The sequence below is a fragment of the Bubalus bubalis genome, chromosome 10 (genome assembly GCF_019923935.1).
Source record: "Bubalus bubalis isolate 160015118507 breed Murrah chromosome 10, NDDB_SH_1, whole genome shotgun sequence".
Taxonomy (NCBI): domain Eukaryota; kingdom Metazoa; phylum Chordata; class Mammalia; order Artiodactyla; family Bovidae; genus Bubalus; species Bubalus bubalis.
The window spans coordinates 77,997,524-78,018,469 of NC_059166.1; the positions used below are offsets into that span (position 1 = coordinate 77,997,524).

The window sequence follows — 20,946 nt, forward strand, 5'->3', positions numbered from 1 at the left end:
AATGTCAAGTTCACCAAGTGAGAAAGAAATAGTTTGGGGTTGTTTTCCATTTAGAGCTTTCACTGCCTCCCTTTGCTACCCTAAGATGGGCAAAAAGAGACTATAATGCCAGGACTGTAAAGGGTTTTTGTTACTATTTATGGAAAACAAGCCCAAGTCATCCTTAAAAAGTAGTTTTTTTTTTTTAATCCTTTGAAACTTAATTGTGTCCACACTTTGTACTTGAATTTTATACTGTAATTTTTAATGCTAGCCATTTCTTGAGTTCTCTATCAAATAAATAGTAAATGTGTCATTCCAGTACATTCCCTCTCCCCTCTCCTAATCTAACTCTGTAGTTCTTTGAAGGAGTTCATTTTATAAATTACTTCAGAAGCAGCCAGATCTCAGAGGGATTTTTTTTTACAGTTTTATGATTGGTTTAATTTTCTTACTTGTGCATATGATTCTCATGACATGGGAACAGTTATATGTTCTTTACCTGGGAAAGTCAGGGGAAAGGGTTTTTTCTTTTTAGCAATAATTTTTAGACTACTGGATGTTGCATATATAAGTAAAATCCTATTTTCTTCTGGTCTTAAAGTTAAATGTGCCCTAAGTCTAGTGCTGAGTAAGGCTATGCCACCTGGTGGCTATTGATCCCTGGGTCTGGAATCAATATCCCTGGAGAAGGAAATGGCAACCCACTCCAGGATTCTTGCCTGGGAAATCCTGTGGACAGAGGAGCCTGGCAGGAACTTTGTAGTAAGGTTGAAAAATCTGAAACAGCTTTTCATCCAAGCTGTTCTTTTATTTGGCTCGTTGTCTGAATGCTGTCTCATCCTGCAGGTTGCAGAGGATTGAATGATAATTTGCTTCCCAGGTGAGCCTGTGATGTAGGCCCATTCCAGTTCTCATATTTGATAATCATTATATTTAATGATAGAGAATGCTTAAATGCCCTGTCAGTCATTTTGGAGACATTATATAGTAATTATTTGATATCACCTGACAGGTACCAAAGTGATTATCATTTATTATGCTACGGAATCATGAAAAGTGACAGATAATCCTTTGCTATAATTATGAAATCAGCATTACCATATGCAAAAAGAAGAGAAATGTAATAACCAGGGCCTTTTCTTTCTCTCCCATTTGTTCTTTAACACAGGTACAGCTTGGCCAAGTGGAAATCAAATGCCCTATCACTGAGTGCTTTGAATTCCTGGAAGAAACAATGGTTGTCTATAACCTGACACATGAAGACTCCATCAAATACAAGTACTTCTTGGAACTTGGCCGTATTGATGCCAGCACCAAGCCATGTCCTCAGTGCAAGCACTTTACAACCTTCAAGAAAAAAGGACATATTCCCACCCCTTCCAGATCAGAAAGCAAATACAAAGTAAGCATGTTCACCAGAGTTGTGGGTTAGATGTCACATAAAGAGAGCAGCCAAGTTAGGCCAACTTGTGTTAGGCATTAAGTGGGCTTCCTTCCCCTATCGGAGTCCAAGGTGAGTGTACAACGGCTGTAATTCTGAAAAATGTGTGGTTTGGGGATGCCGCTAATAGAGTACTCGTGAGGATTTAATTAAAGTTCTCCTTTGGCTTTAACCTGTTTAAAATTCACTCATAGCCAGATTAAAAGACTAATTTTTAAAGTAATTATCACTGCTGTTACTAAATATTAAATAAATGTGTGTTAGTTGCTCAGTCGTGTCCGACTCTTTGTGACCCCATGGACTGGAGCCTGCCAGACTCCTCCATCCATGGAATTTTCTAGGCAAGAATACTGGGGTGGGTTGCCATTCTCTTCTCCAGGGGATCTTCCCGACCCAGGGATCAAACCCAGGTCTCCTGCATTGCAGGCAGATGCTTTACCGTCTGAGATGTTTTTCAGTGGACCCAATGTGAATCTGTCTGTAATAAGTAAAATAGTGTAATATACTATTTATTCATTTATTCAGCAAATACAAAATGCCAGTATATGCTGGGCAGTGTGCTAAGTTTGGGGGATTCAGTGGTAAACGTGACATAGTCCTTGCTCAAAAGATGTCTAATGAAGGTGAGAGAGTCATATGTTCTAAAATGATAGTGCAGTATGAGTGTCATAAGGGGGAAAGGTGGGGATGGGATGCATTGGGAGATTGGGATTAGCATATGTACAAAATAGGTAACTAATGTGAACCTACTGTGTAGCACAGAGAAGTTTATTCCATGCTCTGTGATGACCTAGATGGGAAGGAAATCCAAAAAAGGAGGGGATGTATGTGTATGTACAGCTGATTCACTTTGCTGTACGGTATAAACTAACACAACTCTCCTCCAGTGAAAACTTAAAAAAATAATATGAGTAGTCATAAAACAAAAACGTGAAACCCAGTAGACTTGTGCTTTGAGAACACCGACAGAAGAGAGGGGCTGGCATGTCAGGAAAGGCTTCCTGGAGAAGATGCGGTTCTCCAGGCAGATAAACAGGGGAGATCATTTCAGAGCAAGGGAGGAGTAAGTGCCAGGCCCAGAGGCGGAGGCAGGCTTGCTGAAAGTAAGTGCTTGGTAGAACTAGTGGAAAGAGAATAAGAACAGACAGCAGCTCAGGTATTTAAGAGCAGATCATGTTGAGTCTTTTACCCTGTAACTCAGGCTTGAATTTAAGTCTGCTGGCATTACAGAAAGGTCGTTCTGGCAGCATACGGAAGATATCAGAAGAGGGCAAGACTGAAGGCAGGGAACACAGCAACAACAGCAGGAGCAACCCTTGCTCCACTGCCCTGACTGTACATTGGAATCTTCTGGGGTCAGGCACACCAGTTCTCAGTCCCTAAACCCTCCCAAACAACTGTCTTCCAAATTTTTGAACCTCACCAAGTGGCTCTAATAGGCAGCAGAACTGGGAACCTTGGCAATAAGTGAAGCAGAAGTAAATACAAACTAAATCTTGTTGATCAGGAAGCAGTTAAAAGTCTTGGTAATAGGTGAGAGATGAAAATCTCAAAATAAAGTAAAACTTATTTTTTTATATTTTATATTTTTTATATTTATTTTATTAAGCAGCTCAAGAAAAATAAAGCTAGTACAGATTTGAGGGATGGTTATTATTGTTTTTCTTAATTAATTTTATAGAAGAGATGATCTATAACAGAAGTGGTAAATAATCCCCCTGTTCTGTACTCTACAGAGTTCTAGGGATAATTCAAATAATTTCTGAAGCAGTGATTTTTTACCACTTAGTACAGTGTTTTATACGGAGAAGGAAATGGCAACCCACTCCAGAATTCTTGCCTGGGAAATCCAATGGATAAAAGAGGCTGCGGGGCTACAGTCCATGAGGTCTCAAGAGTCAGACACGACTTAGTGACTAAGCCAGCACCACCCACAGTGTTCACATGGCATTTTCATCATTAAACTCCAGGTTCTCACATTTGCATTAACTACCTGATTTACATGCCCATACCTGTCTGGATCGTATGAGTAAAGAGAACACAGATATGGATGCTCTAGCAAAGGAACTGTGACATTCATGATTACAGTATGGCACCCTAAACTGATCCCATTTTTTGGGATTAACCAGTGGTTATTTGTTAGGTTGACTGAATTTTTTAAAATTCAATTTTCCTAATAACAGTATCCAAATTGGTATACTTTGTCATAATTTTAAGAGTAGTGAATTCAAGTACTTGAATGCAATAAATTGAGTCATGAGGCAACAGAAACAGAGAAAAGTTTACTGCTAATATCTCACATGTTTGAGCAATGTAAAATCTCTTCATACTATTCCTTAGAGTCTATATTGTGTTTTGCATATATTGATGAAACCCTTAGAATAGATATTTCAATATTCTTTCTGAGTCAAGTCATATTAATAATATCCTGATCCAAAATGTCATTCTTTGAGGATTGATTGTAGTTTCTGCTGTCAGTTCAGAGGCACTTAACATCTAAGGTTAAAATTGCTTCAAAATATTATAGCTATTTTATGCCAGGAAATACTTTTAGTGGATTCCCAGATGGCTCAGTGGTAAAGAATCCACCTGCCATTGCAGGAGACAGATTTGATCGGGTCGGGAAAATCACTTGGAGTAGGAAATGGCAACCCACTCCAGCATTCTTGCCTGGAAAATTCCATGGATAGAGGAGCCTGGTGGGCTATAGTCTGTGGGGTCACAAAGAGTCAGACACAATTGAGTATGCACGCATATACTTTTAGTATATCACACATGTTATATCATATTTGAATATTCCATTTAAATAGCTTTTTGTAAGTTTTTTGTACTCTGCAGATGGAAAAAGGATAAACAGACTATATCAACAAGCAGGAACAAGAATTCCTTAAGAATCTTATCTTTCCAGCTTATCTTTCCAGGCCCTCACTCAACATCTTTTGGCAGCAGTTCAGTAAATAGAGCTTTTCATTATGTTCTGAACTCCACAAAATTATTATTATATGAAATAGAACAAGCACATTCCTGAATTGAGAAACTTACGTTGAGACAACCTTGCCTGTGGACAAATCCAGTCTTTCTCATTCCTAGCATTTGTCTTCTCACCCCTGAAACTCATGAGGCCAAGAAGTTTTACCATTCCACTTCTATGAGATTGATTTCACTTGCCATTTAGAAATCTAATTTCTAACCTAAACAGTTTCTATAATTCATTAATGCGGCTCCAAATGCATGTTAATACAGAGAACTAGTTAGCTTGGAGAAAATTTAAATGCCTGGGCTGTAATGTGCTCAGGTGACGCCTGGAGACAGGCACATCACCAGCACCTGAAGGTTTTCTCCATGGTAATTATCATCTGGGATTTTATGGTGTGTTTGTGTGGTTATTTGCTTAAAGTCTCTCCCACTGGTCTCTAGGAGACCAGGTCCAGACTTGCTTACTGCTGATAACCTGTGTCAAGCACTCTGATAGAGTATTCTCTCAAAATACATTTCATGAAGGAACTAATCAATGGGCCAGTGCATAAATAATAATGTGTACTGTAATAAATGTGGGTGGAAAATGCTGAGTGCATAGGAGATGAAAGGGCAGGAGAGGTTGGGAAAGCTTCATTAAAGGGCAAATGCATTAAGCGAAACCTTGAAATGTTGAATTTGCTATGCTGGAAAAGATGGGTCAGAGCACAGGCTTCAAACCAGATTTAAATTCTCAGCCTGCCATATGCTAGCTCTGTAACCCTAAGAACAGTTTCTGCATCTTTTACTGGTGGTAGAAATAATACCTGTTATAAGAGTGTAATAAGGATTAAATAAGATCGCACATATAAAGTGCATAGCACCATGTCTGATATAGCCTAAGTGCTCAACACATGCTAGAATTAGTATGCTTATTATCATTATTAGGAAAAGTCAGCAGAATGAACAACTCTGGGTTATTAGGGAGGCGATGGAGGAGTCAGAAAGAATAGAGGTGGAATAAAAGATTGGGTGACGGATGGTCAAAGTGAAAGGGGGATAAAACAGACTTTAAGTTCTTTGAGTTTAAAGAACCTTTGGAGCATGAAAAGAGATGTCCAGGAGGCTTGGATCTAATGCTAGGAGTGATCTGATGGAAATCATTAATATTTGGGAAGAGGAGGAGGTCACTGAATTCACAGAAATGAAAACTGTATGTTTGGGAGGTAGGAAAAGTTAGTTTCTCATGGGAAAGAATAGAGGATTGCAAATAATTTAAATATACTTATTTTACTCCTAGGAGTTTTACTGAGGTACGGGCAATTCTGGGTTTCCTTCTTATTTCCAAGTGTAGACCAAGTAATGATTCTCCTTTTCACATTATTTGGAGTAAGTTGAAGAACATGCATAAATCAACAAGGGAACATGTTGGAAATAATCCTTTTTATGGTTTCCTTGAGGCAAAACTCACCGTCATCCCCACTCTTCTTCCCACAAATATTAAGCTGAACCTTGATAATTCTTAGAATGGTGCTTTGACTCATCATAAGGTGAAAAAAGCCAATAAAACATCCTGGGGAAACTCCCTCTGTGTTCTTACCTTTTGTCTTATGCATTACTTTCCCTCTTGTAACTATAAATCTTCTGGTTAGAAGTCACAGTTTATAAAACTGCACAGATACATTATTTCTTCATGTGAGAGAGAACTTTTCTAAGGTCTTTACGAATGTAATCAAGTCAATGGGTCTGTTGCTCCTAACTGATAGACTTTAAAATATGCGTAAGTGAAAGGCTGGAATTCTGGTACTACCCAACTTACTTTCTTCCTGTGTCTGTTATTCAGTCTCCAATGACCTGTCCTATACTCCAGAAAGATGCCTCTTTGGCATCTTTTGGACTGCTTCTCCATGCTTCCTTAGCATCTCAATTTCCGTTTGGGTTCAGCCAAGGGTTGGCATTGGCAGGGAAGGAGAGAGTGGAAAGAGAGCATAGTACATGCATTATTCTGTCCATGGGATTTCCCAGGCAAGAATACTGGAGTGGGTTGCCTTTTCCTTCTCCAGAGGATCTTTCTAACTCAGGGATCGAACCTGAATCTCCTGCAATGCAGACAAGTCTCCTGCATTGTAGGTGGATTCTTTACCAATGGAGCCACTAGGGAAGGCCCATTCCCTTCCTACTTCAGTGCAAAGCTTTAGCAGAGCTGTGTCCCTCCATGACTGTGGCTTCCTTCTAGAGGGTGCTCCCCTGCCCCATCCCATTTTTCTAATGCTCACTAGGCTCCAGAAAATTCATCCCTTGTCTCTTTGGCCCTAGGAGTGGCAATAACTTCCTACTACTTCTGCTTCTAGGGACCTGCCAGTCTTTTGTTCAAATCCACCTGCACCTCTTCAGTCATACTTCTGATAAACAATTTTCATATATATATATACATAGATTAAAAAGTCAATAAAATGTGCTTAAGCTTCCTTCTAGTAAAGACAGTCTGAGAATTTTTTTTTCCATCTGTAAAAATGTTTACAGCTTTCCCGTGGAGGTGCAGTTAGTGCTGCTCTGCTCCTCAGTTTTCCCTCGACACCATCACTTTAAGTTGACAGTGTTTACAAATTGAGAGTCAGCTTGTGCATCATCAGCCTGGCAAGATCAGCTTAGCTCATGACACTGAATTCTCTTGGCAGTAATGCATCATGAATGTCAGGAGCTGAGAGAAAACAAGTGTAGTTTCTTAGATGATTGTTGCTAGCATAGCTTTGTGAGGGGGATAAAGACGGCATTCTTGATTCTGGTTTGAAGAAGCCATTTGTGGGGAGGGATCAGTTAGGAGGTTGGGAGTAACGTAGACACACTGAGTGAGTGAAGTCGCTCAGTTGTGTCCGACTCTTTGTGACCCCATGGACTGTAACCTATCAGGCTCCTCTGACCATGGGATTTTCCAGGCAGGACTACTGGAGTGGGTTGTCTTTTCCTTCTCCAGAGGATCTTCCCAACCCAGGGATCGAACCCGGGTCTCCTGCATGGCAGGCAGATGCTTTACCATCTGAGCCATCAGGGAAGCTGGTATAGACACACTACTATATATAAAGTAGATAATCAACAAGGACCTACTGTATAGCATAGGGAACTCTACTTAATATTCTGGAATAACCTAAATGATAAAAGAATCTGAAGAAGAACGTGTGTGTGCTCAGTCACTTCAGTTGTGTCCGAATCTTTGCAACCCAGTAGACAGGGATCAAACCTGTCTCTCCTGTGTCTCCTACGTTGGCAGGTGGGTCCTTTACCACTAGCATTAACTGGGAAATCCCTTAAGAAGAACAGATGTATACGTATAACTGAATCACTTTGCTGTACACCTGAAATTAATACAATATTGTAAGTCAACTAAATGTTTTAAAACAGGAAAGCCATCATAAACAGAGTGTGTTATGTATGTGTCCACTGAAAAAATGTGTCATGCTCAATTACAATGCAAGACCTAATAATTTTATTAGAATGCATTTGTACCTGTAGTTTCTAATGAGGTGCTTTGCTGAAATTGTTCTTTGTTTCCTTTCTTGATGCATAAATTAGCCATAGTATTTTACAGAGCCTTTCCTTGTGCATGAAACTTCTAACAACAAAAGCCAAATATTGAAATTCATTTGAAATTCTAGCCTACATCTGACCTTAAAAAAGAAAAAAAAACTACAATAATTTTAATATTAGAGGGTCATGGCTCCTGTGAATTGACCTGCCATAGGATTGAGAACTGTTTGTTTTTTTTCACTTTATCATATCACCCCTTGGATTTTTAGCACAAGAGGCAAGTGAAGAAACATTTCTTTTTGATGACCTGCTGAATAGTGGGTAAGCCAAGTCTGGTGTTCATTGTAAAATGTTCTGTAAGATGTTAGGACTGTACATTTCTCACCTACTTTATTCTGTATTTCTGCTTCTGCTACTGCTAAGTTGCTTCAGTCATGTCCAACTCTGTGCGACCCCAGAGACGGCAGCCCACCAGGCTCCCCCGTCCCTGGGATTCTCCAGGCAAGAACACTGGAGTGGATTGCCATTTCCTTCTCCAATGCATGAAAGTGAAAAGTGAAAGTGAAGTCGCTCAGTCGTGTCCGACTAGCAGTGACGCCATGGACTGCAGCCTACCAGGCTCCTCTGTCCATGGGATTTTCCAGGCAAGAGTGCTGGAGTGGGGTGCCATTGCCTTCTCTGATTCTGTATTCCTACCTTGCCATATTTACCCATTCAGAACTGTAAGGCAGTGGTCCCCAACCTTTTTGGCACCGGGGACTGATTTTGTGGAAGACAATTTTTCCATGGACCAGGGAGAGGTGGGTGTTTCAATGGCATTACATTTTATGTGCAACTCCACCTCAAGTCATCAGAATTTAGATCCCAGAGGCTGGTAGCCTTTGCTATAAGGGAACCCCATGCATTAGTCTGTGTGTGAAAGTGTAAAAGTGTTAGTCATTCAGTCATGTCTGATTCTTTGTGACCCCATGGACTGTAGCCCACGAGTCTCTTCTGTCCATGGAATTCTCCAGGCAAGAATACTGGAGTGGGTAGCCATTCCCTTCTCCATGGGATTTTCCCCATCCAGGGATCAAACCCAGGTTGCCTACATTGCAGGTAATTCTTTACCATCTGAGCCACCCTGTATAGCTCCACCTCAGGTCATCAGACATAAGATCCCAGAGACAGGGGCCTTTGCTGAAATGGAATCCCATGCATTAGTCTACATGTGCATAAATCCTCTCTACAAAATGCCTACCAAGTGACCATTCAGACACTGAAGACTTCCATTGTCAGGGAGCCTGCTAGTTATAGAATCATTCCTTCCGTTTTGAAAGATTCATTGTTACCTTCAGGCTGAGATCTCTTTCTCCTGCTTCACCTGTTGGTCACAGAGAAAACTCCCATTTTCTCATGTACACTCTCTACTTAGATGGTCCTCTTGTTGCTTCCGCTGGTATCTCTGTGAGAGGTTAGTCTTTTGTGTTGTCTTCCGAGCAGGGTGTCCTTTTGAAAACTGGATGATGTCATCCTGCCATGGCTAGGGAGTTTGGGTTTATACAAATTGGAGCAGAATCTTCCAGGACTTCGTATTCATCTATGAAGAGGTGGGTCCTCATAGACTCAGATACTCCACTGGGTCTTGCTTTCTAGGTTTAGAGGAAGAGTCTATAAATGCTTAAAGATGTTTCCAGGCAAGACGGATTAGTATAGAACAGTGATTCTCAAAGAAAGGAGGAAGGACTCTCTTCAAAGGACAGAATCCCTATTCCCAAGTTCCAATATCCTGTCCTAGAAAAGCTTGCCTCTCAGTTAAAAACAGAAGTTAGTATTGAAGTGAATGTGTGTACATGCGTGCTAAGTCACTTCAGCTGTGTCCGATTCTTTGTGACCTTAGGACGATAGCCCATCAGGCTCCTCTGTCTGTAGGATTTTTCCAGGCAAGGATACTGGAGTGAGTTGCTATACCCTCCTCCAGGGGATCTTCCCAACCCAGGGATCGAACCCCAGTCTGTTATGTCTGCCTGCATTGGTAGGCAGGTTCTTTACCATTAGCTCCACCTATTGTGCAATAAATTTGTGTGTTGCTTATGTAAAAGAAGCCTGGAAACCAATAGGAGGTAGATGTGATTTATATGAATAAATACCATCTCCATTTAGGTTGTCTTGTCACGTGTTATTCTGCATTTTTGTCCTTATTTGGTCCCCAACCTTTAGGAAAGTTTCCCTTTCATTTTCCAGTTTAGTTTAAGCTATACTGTGAGAAATTTAGGGAAGGGTCACTTGGCCACGTTTGGACCATGTTCAAGGAGCAGTGCCTCATGGAGCTATGTATTATTGGCACTGCATTCAGGGTGAGAATCCCAAGTAGCAGGTAAGATCTGAGGGATTAAAAATCAAAGCAAGAAGTCAAGTCATCTTCCCATGTGGAGACCCTTCCCCCACTGCCACCCCTGCTGTTAGATTTAATCTTAAAAGGGAGCGGATTGTGCTTCCTTGAAAGCATTTAAAGCCATGCGTTGGAGACTTCTTTTCTCCTCTCTGTAATATTCAGCACCTCCTCACAATCTCCTCTTTGAGAAAACCACTTTAAGCTGTTATGGAACTTTTTCACTATTGGTAAAGAACAGGCCTGCAAATACAGGAGACTCAAGAGTTGTGGATTCAATCCCTGGCTTGGGGAGATCCCCTGGAGAAGGGTATGGCCACCCGCTCCAGTATTCTTGTCTGGAGAATCCCATGGACAGAGGAGCCTGGCAGGCTATGGTCCATGGGGTCACAAAGAGTCAGACATGACTGAAGGGACTTTTATAATTATGAGATGTTGCAATTGTTTACATATATATTGATTAGTTTCTTTTGGACGCTCTAGTCTGACATCCGTAAGTTGTATATGGTTCATCTGAGAAGTTTCTGGACCACAGTATGTCAGGAGTATAGGAACCTTAATGTAAGGTTGATTGAACTCTGTTACTTGGACTCGTTGGTGAGATTCAGGGCTGACCCAGATAAAGTGGTTCTCCTTTTTGGGTTCCACACGAGCACCTGCTGTTTCCCCAGTGCACTCTTTGCTCAGGCCTCGATGACAACTCAGGTTGGGCTCTCTGCCTGCACTGTGATCCCATGACTTTTCCCAGTGACACCCCACTCGTCTTTCAAGGCCTTATTCTTTCTGACTTCTGCCCTTTGGCCCTTCCTTGAGGCAGTTTTCCCATGGCTCTCACTTGTCAGGCTTCCACTCCAGTAGTTGTCACATGATTTTATAGCTTTTTAGGTTGATATTTTTCTGCATTCAGTAATTTTTTTGAGGATAATATTCCATTCTTTCTGATATGTCTAAAATTAATGCACTCAGTATCTGTTATTTGAAGGTGCTTGGTAAGTATTTGTTGGATGGAAAATGAATTTTGGAGTGTTTTATTATTATTTCTTTTAATCTGAAGTTCTGTTAATAATAAAGCAAATTCTTCTTGGAAAACCAAGTTAATTCATATTGGCCATGCCACATTTATACATGGATGTTGTCTAATATTTTGAGTTTGATAAGTAAGGATTTTATGATTTACTTAAAATAATTATGTATATAGGACTGTATAGTATTTCATGGACAAAAAACTTTTCTAGGATGTTCTTTGGTTTTTAATTTTGTATTTATTTTGTGGGTTATTTCTTTATTGGCATGACAAACTGTTAAGAGAAAATACAGTTTGCTTACAACAAGTGGGTTGGTTTAATTTGTCCTCAGAGCGTCATTGTAGCCCAGGATTCTAGAAAAGCTAAGGAAATTCAAAAGTAAAAAATATAATATAAGGTTCTTTTATATTTCATGGATTATGGAACAAGTTAATGAAGATTCCTATCTCTGATAACTTTTACTTTTGAAACTTGTAGCCTTGCCTGTTGTAGAAGAGTCACACATTAATCATGATGTTTTGTAAAATGTCATGTGGATATAATATTTAGTAAACATCATCTGGTAATCTAAGATGCAGTAATACCATCTCAGCCACTGGTTGTAGATTAGACATGTTGGTTTTTCTTGGAATTCATGTGATGTTAGCCAATGTGCCATACTTGCTCTGTGCAAAATCATTCATTTTACAAAGAACTTACTCAAGTGCCTACCATGTGCCAGAAGTTCTGTGTTACTTAACTCAGGAAATACAGAATGAATGAGAAGTCAGCCTTTGCCCTCTGTGAATTTGTAGCCTGTTAGGGAGATTAGACAGCTACATGTCTAATGTAAATTCTACAAGATACCGAAACTGGTTGGGAGAAATAGGGAAGACTCCTGAAGCAAGTAGCATTTGATCTAGTAAAGGTTTCAATAGATTGTGTTCATTGGACTTTTTCCAGTTACGAGAAGCAGGGCTATGCTCTCTCTTAAGCTCCATCATGTAATGAATTTTAGTATAAAGCTGCAGGGAAATAGGAAGGGCAAGAAAACAGTCTCAGCTGCCACCCATGCGGGCCTCATGGAGAACTGGACCCTAGCTCTGGGAGCATGAGAGCCCCTCAGTTGTGTTACTAGAAATGGATGTCTGTTGTTCCCTTCTCCAGTGGTCTGTGCTGTGGTCACTCAGCTTTTCTCTGTCTTTGCCTATATAGCAAAGGTAGAGTACTTGTGTATGTATCCCTGTTTTGCTCCTCAAGAAAAAAAAAATCTGTCTTGGCTAATCCCTGTTCACCAAGGAGCATGCTCTGCACAAAGCTCCTGCCAGCAGCCTCATAGGTTGCTTGCCATCAAGCAGACCCCTGCTTTTAGCTTAGGGACTCATTCCTGGTGTGATCAGGTGTGGCCACTGCGATGGGGTCAGTCCTACAGAGCTGTGCTTCTCAAACTTTAACGTGGGGACCTTGTGAAACCACAGGCTGTGGTTTAGTAGATCTGGGGCGAGACATGAATTTTTGTCGGCAACAAGCTCCCAGGTGATACTGCACTACACTCTGAATAGCATGGATACAGCACGGTAACCTGTATGTGAATATAATTACTCAGAAGGCAGGCACTCCATGTGGGAAGTCTGTGATTATGGGATGGCATTTCATATGGAGGAAGATACAGTGTTAATGTCTACAGGTGTTTCGTATGAGTCCAACTTTGAGTATGGTTAAGGAAGACCCTGATGCTGGGAGGGATTGGGGGCAGGAGGAGAAGGGGACGACAGAGGATGAGACGGCTGGATGGCATCACTGACTCGATGGACATGAGTTTGAGTGAACTCCGGGAGTTGGTGATGGACAGGGAGGCCTGGCGTGCTGTGATTCATGGGGTCGCAAAGAGTCAGACAGGACTGAGCGACTGAACTGAACTGAAGGTTGGAGTGAATAAGTCATCGTCAAACGAAAAAGTCAGTCTTTAAACAATTTAGGCGCAGTCTTTGAATAACAAGGTGGTTGAGATTGCCTGTTAGTCCTTGTATTATTTTAATCCAAACTAAGCGAAGTGAAAGTCGCTCAGTCGTGTCACTCTTTGTGACCCCATGGACTCTAGTCCATGGAATTCTCCAGGCCAGAATACTGGAGTGGGTAGCTTTTTCCTTCTCTAGGGGATCTTTCCATCCCAGGGATCGAACCAGGGTTTCCTGCATTGCAGGCAGATTCTTTACCAACTGAGCTATGAGGGAATCCAAAGTAAGGCAATAGTTATTTTCCTGTTTTCAGTGAGAGACAGTAAGCAGGCGGGTCTGAATTTAAGTTATTTATCTTCACTTGAGAACTTGGTGCAAAATTCCTTTCATAGTTTGCTGCCAAGTCTTTGTTGTCTGGCAGCAGGTTCTGCAGTGAAACTTAGTTGTTTATCATGTGATGTTGGAAGCCAGAATCCTGGGGTGGACACCAAATACCTGATTCCTTATCATTCTGGTACCTTAGGAGAACCATATATTTCTAATTGTCTTCATTAGAGAGCTGTAGATAAGATAGTTCAGCATCAGTCATAAAGATCCTTGAGCCATTATAGTGTCTGACAACCTTTGAGTTAATCCCAGTTTCAAGGCACATGTTACAGTTATTCTTTGGCTATTCATTTCATAAATATAATCTAAGACTGGCATTAAAACCCAACGAGGTTTTTTTTTTTTTAATTTAACAAAGGTAGAGTTCAGTAATTTAGAATTGTGTATAATGTCTAATAGAAGATTCAAGCCCTCTGTTGTAGTGGCAGAAGCAAGAGGTAAAGTGAGTCTTTTTTACTTCCCCATTTCATTCATTATATTAAAAAATTATATTCATATAGGCCCCATATGATATTTACATGTGTTCTTCATTGTTTTCAGTGATCATTTTACATTGTTTTATTACCTGGAGTTTACCTACTTTGACTCATTCTTCTTACTTTAAAAATAAATTAATTTAACTTTAGTGATCAGAAAAGGCAAAAATGGTTATTTTAAATGACTAAAAAAATCATCTTTTTAAACAGCACAAGAGGTTTCCTAATTTATCTGAGTAAAATCTTGAAAGAGATTTTCAAAATTGACCTTATATTTTTAGTGTTATAGAATTCTAATTTACTGATTAGATTAACCACATGACTTTCTTCGACTTTGACATTTTACTTTTCAATCATCAAAGTAAGAATGCTGTTTAGTATGAGGAAGTGTTTTAACACATGGAAAGAATACTGGCCTTGGAGTCACAATTTTACTTGCTCTGTTTCTCTGGGCAAGTTATTTAATCTCTGTGAGCATAAGTTTCCTCATCTGTAAACTTATGTTGTTCATACTGACTTTGGAGCATTAGTTTGTTGATAAAAATAAATAATGCATGTAATGCAACAGTATAAACATTATCGTATAACAGCATTTTAATAAATATACAAGAAGATTTTAAAAAATTGATGACAAAATGCTGTTTTCTTTTGCCATCAAGTTAAAAGCAAAAGTATTTTTGTTGCTCATATTTGCACAGGAAGAACATTATCTATTTTGACATAGGTGCATGCTGCAGTGCTTAGAGTTATAACAGAAGAGTTGACTGTAACTGCCATTCAGCTACCCTATAGATTGGAACCACTGTTTTCAAAAAAAGAAAGTAGTGACATTGTGTACAGTTTACCAAAAGACTTGCTAACTCATCCTCAAAGTATAGTCAGTAAATTCACTCTTGCCCAGTGAAGTAAGAAGCAGGAGCACAGAGATAGTCACTTATCATTGTTTATAGTGACATATTTTATTAATCACTTTAATCAAACAGATAGAAAAGTCAAGTTATGCCCATATGTTTCTAGAGTGAGGACCAGAAATATGGTTTGAGAGTGGGATACTCCATTGTTATTCAAAATGCAGGAAGTCAGATAAAATGTCTTTCTTGTCAAGAGGAAGACAGATATTTTTAAAACATACACGTGCATTCTATACATCTGTGCATAGTGACCATGCAAAGACATCTTCTGATAGTTTCCCAGGTACAGGCCACAAGACCACCATACATACAGTTTTCTAATAAGATCTTTCGCATTATTTTTATGATTAATCTCCCTTATATGAATAGCAAACCAGGGATATCCATTATCATAGCAAATGCTGGTGTAGTGGTTCATTTGCTGGAGTGTTTTTTATTTGATGAAACATCTTGGGGGGGGCGGGGCTTTGATTTTACAAAAGTGAATGAAGCCAAGAGCAATGGAAATGCCTGGGAAACTGGTTCAAGGGCCAGGCAAGTTCCAGGGTAGTAGGGATTCGGGGCATTTTGACTTTCAGATTTTACCTCTGTGCTTCAATTTGAGGGCTTTTCTTAAGGCCAAATTGATTTCCAAAGCATCCCAAGTGTTGAATTCTACTGGTCTACAGACAGCCAGATCATCCAGGCCAAAGCCGTTCTTTCCTCCTTTACTATAAGAATAGTCATATCTTACTGTAGTTTTGGTTTTATCCAGGGGGAGGTATTTTAAATTTGGACCAATTATAGCCTTTCAGCTAATTTCTCCAAGCATCACCATTCTTATCTTCTTAGACACTTTAAATATATCCACTAGTACTTAACATTACTTTTCCTTACACAGATCCAGTGTCCTACTTGCCAATTCGTCTGGTGTTTTAAGTGCCACTCTCCTTGGCATGAAGGTGTTAACTGCAAGGAGTACAAAAAAGGAGACAAACTGTTGCGTCACTGGGCCAGCGAAATTGAGCATGGGCAGCGGAATGCCCAGAAGTGTCCAAAGTGCAAGGTGAGACCACCGTTAGGAGGAAGGGGGTCACTGAACAATAATACTTACAATATTGAGATGATTCTATGTGTAACTTTCCTAATGCAGGCGTGGAGAAAAAGAATACTTGCTGTTTCATTTTAGAAGAGTAATTATATAGCTAAAATGAAGATTTTATATAGAAAAATATATAGAAAAAATATATAGTGTATAATTTTATTCACATTATATTTCATTGTTTTGTTTTTAATTTATTTATTTTAATTGGAGGCTAATTACTTTACAATATTGTATTGGTTTTGCCATACATCAACATGAATCCGCCACAGGCGTACACGTGTTCCCCATCCTGAACCCCACTCCCACCTCCCTCCCTGTACCATCCCTCCGGGTCTTCCCAGTGCACCAGCCCTAAGCATCCTATATTGAACCTGGACTGGCGATACGTCAAAATTTAAGGAGTCTACAATGTAACTATGGGTCTTAAACTTCAAAATCCTTATTTTCCCTTTAAAAATGGAAATTTATATATAGGAAAAAACTCATATAAAAAGTATATAAAGTATTATTTCTAGTTTACAGTAGCAAACTACACTATAATCACTTCTCAATTAGGTAGGCTCTGAATCCTTGTAAGTCTTTGTTTTTGTTTGTTTCTCTCTGCCATTGCTTATCATTTTAGGATTATATTAAACTGGCCATTTCCTTTTTTAGTAAATCTGGTGAGGGAGAAGCTAAAAGCTTCAGGTCTTTATGGATCCCATTTTTCAATTTTCTCTTGATAATCATGCAAGTAATCAAGAGTTAGCAGGCATTTGAGCAGAGACCTAGATGTTGAAAGTCAACTGTGCAGATAGCCAGGGAAAGGAATTTCTCCTATAGAGAAATCAGCACATAAATCCAGCCAGAAAACCTTGGAGTTGATGCTTACCAGGTAGGGATCTGTTGAAGTTTTTCTCTTTCTAAAGCTCACTGCAGAAAATTATATGTGTATATGTATACTCCACCATGTGTGGTTTTCATTTTTTGCCAAATTTATTTTTGAAAATCAGGTCTTAACTGAGCCAAATTTTCTTTCAAGAATAATTTTGCCATTTCTTTCAGGAGAACTTAGCACCAAGGTAAAGGAAATTTGAATTATCAGAAAAATTTTAAAAATTAATCATGTGAACACAACTTGAAGTAGTATAAGTATATTCTGAAGCTTATTGATGAAAATATACATGAAATATATAGATGAATATATATATATATATATATGAAGTCAATGGCACCCCTCTCCAGTACTCTTGCCTGGAGAATCCCATGGACGGAGGAGCCTGGTAGGCTGCAGTCCATGGGGTCGCTAAGAGTTGGACACGACTGAGCGACTTCCCTTTCACTTTTCACTTTCATGCATTGGAGAAGGAAATGGCAACCCGCTCCAGTGTTCTTGCCTGGAGAATCCCAGGGACAGGGGAGCCTGGTGGGCTGCCGTCTCTGGGGTCGCAGAGTCAGACACGACTGAAGTGACTTAGCAGCAGCAGCAGCAGCACAGATTGACTACACCAATGTCACATACTAGTTTATATGTATATTAATAGTCAGTAAAGCATTGCCTAAAATAACATGTTGTGTTCTTAGCAACTGGAAGAAAATTTTGAAATAGTTTGGATGGCCTGGCCCTATTAAAAGTGGTATCTATGGATGTCTGAGTTTAAAAGCTTCCTTTGTTTGTCTGTAGAAGGCAAATCCATCTACAGTTATCCCTTTGGTTTTAAGACTGTTTCAGATTGCTGCATGGATTGCTCTGTACACTTATTTTTCATCGGTTGAAGAACAATGGGAGAATGAGGCCTTTCCCCCTTCCTCCTGCCTTTTCAGTTTATTCAAAGCTACTGCTCTGTTTCAAACTAAATAAAGGCCAGTAGGAGTTCAGGAGCCCTGTTTAAGTCATTCTATTTGACACTTTGTTCATAATACTTTATATTTCTCTGAAAAGCTGTGAAACAGTTGCCAGTTGGCCTGGCTCACAGAATGTGTTCTCAATGAAGAATACTGCAACATTACATGTTAGGGATATTCTGAATGAGTTGAGGTAGTACATAAAAACATACATTTGTTACTGTAATCCTTCCATCTAACATTAAATGGACTCTGATTTATTGAAAGAAAAAGCACCCAGCTGTAAGGAATTTACTGAATGCGCTGACGGTTCCCCACAGTTTTAACAAATATAAACAGTTAAGAGAAATCATGCATGCTGGTTTTCTTTTGAAATAATAGCTAAAAAGTTGAGGTTTTAAAAGGAATTACCTTCTAATTAGAAGGGAAAGGGGCCAAGGAACCATGGAATGAGTTTACATTCATTCCATGTGGAGCAGAGAACCCAGTTTCTGGTGAGATTCAGGTTCCATGAAATCTGTGTCAGATTACATCATATTTTATGACTTGTTTTGAATACAGATTGTTTTAGGGTTTTTTGAAGCATGTGACTTTAAAATTTTGTATTTTCTTAATTCTGATTTTGTTGTTGTTGGGCCATAAATTTTATTTTTGCCCATGAAACCTCTCTAAGAGTAGAAATCTACAGGGAGAGATTACTCAGTGAATTAATACTTTTTTTTATGGGCCAAGGCTTTATTTTCCTAAATACTCTTTCAAGATTTATAAGTGAAAACGGAAGATGCTAGGAGCTTATGAAAAAAATTTTCATATAGTGCTTCCAGGTGAACAAAACAATTATCATATATTTTCATATGAATATGTTTTTATTAATGATAATCAAGTGTGTTTAAAATTTTGTTGGGACCAAAGTATATTTATGTACTCTGCATGGGTATATTAGATTGATCCATAATTTTAATAATTATTTTGATTTTTAAGTGATTTTTTTCATAAAGGTCATGTAACATATGACAGAAATTTGAAAAATTCAGAAAAAGAATTCACCACTCTAGTATACTCACTATTAACATATCAGTTTCTTGTTGCTCTTTGATCTTTCCCCTATTTAAGTAACTTAAAAAAGAATCATAATATGGGGATAATTTGATATCCCCTGTTTTTTTCCATTTAACTTTTCAAACCATTCTTAAGTTACTAAGTAGTCTTATAGCATGTATTAAGTGAAAGAAAGTGAAAGTGTTAGCTGTTCAGTCATGTCCGACTCTTTGCAACTCATGGACTTTAGCCTGCCAAGCTCCTCTGTCCATGGAATTCTCCAGGCAAGAATACTGAAGTGGGTTCCCATTCCCTTCTCCAGGGGATCTTCCCGACCCGGGGATCGAACCCAGGTCTTCTGCATTGCAGGCAGATTCTTTACCATCTGAGCCACCAGGGAAGCCCAACATTTATTAACTATGTAATATTTGCTTAAATATCCTCCACATATTGGATACCAAAGCTGGTTTTGTTTGGGTTTGGAATTCTTTAAAAATATATCCCTATATTATAATTTGTTCATGATATTCATCTGGAATATATATTTTTCCATATTTTGGACCTTTTCTGAAGATAGAATCACTAGGGTAAAGGACATCAATATATTCAATATTTGGTACATAGTGGCAGTTTGTTTTCCTAAAAGATTGAAACAATTTATCACCAGAATAGCTTGAAAAACTATTTCTGTATGATCATTTCTTATTATTTAGCATTTCAAGTATTTTTAAATGCTTATTTAATAATTTAAATTTAAATAATTTAATAACAAAATACTTTGTTCTTATATTTTGAATTGAGTATATTTTAAAAAATATGTACTTTAAAAGAAAGCTGGACACATTTTCAGTCCCTTTTACCCAATACTTGGGGGCAAACCAGTTTAAAGCCAGCAGGAAGTTAAAATAAAGAAACAATTATATTTAAAATGCATATATAAAGTAAGTATTATCTCTTCAAAAATATTTCTTAAATATTGTAATATGTTACTGTTATTAAAAATGGGTGATAAATTCATGCATGTCTATTATACCATTATCTTTAATTTTTAAATGTTGGAAATAGTTCATGATTAAAAGTAAATAAAACCTAACAAGGGAACAGAAGGACTGTAACATCAGATTTCTGGAGCTGCTTACGCATCTGCATTTGCCCCTGCAATCTCTAAGGATGTGACTGTTGCATTTTCATTTTTATCCTCACATAAAAGTTAAACTTTGAATACTTGGTTTACTAAAGCAAAGTTTGGGTTACTATTTCTCAAAATGGTTAGCTTTTTTAATTGGAAAATTTAAACATCCCTGCTGCAAATTACCTTCTTCCTTAATGTCAGATAAGAGAAATATTTATGTAAACATTTATATAATGTGGAAAAAATACAGTCATAGCCAACAAGATGACAGGCAGCTGACCACTTGAATTTTTCTCTTACATAAATAACCACGTATCACTATTTAGGACATTTTACAAAGCATTGAAGAGAGAATTAATTAGGAAGTTATACACTTCATAGGCTAATATATAAGTAATGTGATTGATGAATTAAGGGTAATTAAGTCATTTATTTTATTTCAGTTCAGTTCAGTCACTCACTCATGTCTGACTCTTTGTGACCCCATGGACTGCAGCACACCAGGCCTCCCTGTCCATCACCAACTCCCAGAGTTTACCCAAACTCAAGTCCATTGATTCGGTGATGCCATCCAACCGTCTCATCCTCTGTCGTCCCCTTCTCCTCCTGCCCTCAATCTTTCCCAGCATCAGAGTCTTTTCCAGTGAGTCAGCTCCTCACATCAGGTGGCCAAAGTATTGGAGTTTCAGCTTCAACATCAGTCCTTCCAGTGAACACTCAAGACTGATCTTCTTTAGGATGGACTGGTTGGATCTCCTTGCAGTCCAAGGGACTCTCAAGAGTCTTCTCCAACACCACAAAGCATCAATTCTTTGGTGCTCAGCTTTCTTTATAGTCCAACTCTCAAATCTATACATG

At 38.8% G+C, this 20,946-nt stretch overlaps 1 protein-coding gene and 1 non-coding gene across 5 annotated transcripts in view; one reads left to right on the forward strand and one right to left on the reverse strand.

The window, feature by feature from the left end:
* Positions 1-20,946, forward strand: part of RNF217 (ring finger protein 217) — a 128,442-nt gene that overhangs the window by 75,036 nt on the left and 32,460 nt on the right. For 3 of the 4 annotated variants that reach the window (XM_025294792.3, XM_025294793.3, XM_025294794.3), the window contains exons 2-3: positions 1,151-1,384; positions 15,891-16,055. In XM_025294792.3, coding sequence (XP_025150577.3) covers positions 1,151-1,384; positions 15,891-16,055 — 399 coding nt within the window. The remainder of the gene's footprint in view (positions 1-1,150; positions 1,385-15,890; positions 16,056-20,946) is intronic. The other variant, XM_044924446.2, reaches the window with a different exon arrangement.
* TRNAG-GCC lies at positions 7,359-7,430 on the reverse strand. The gene has a single exon. It is a non-coding gene; the product is annotated as a tRNA-Gly (tRNA).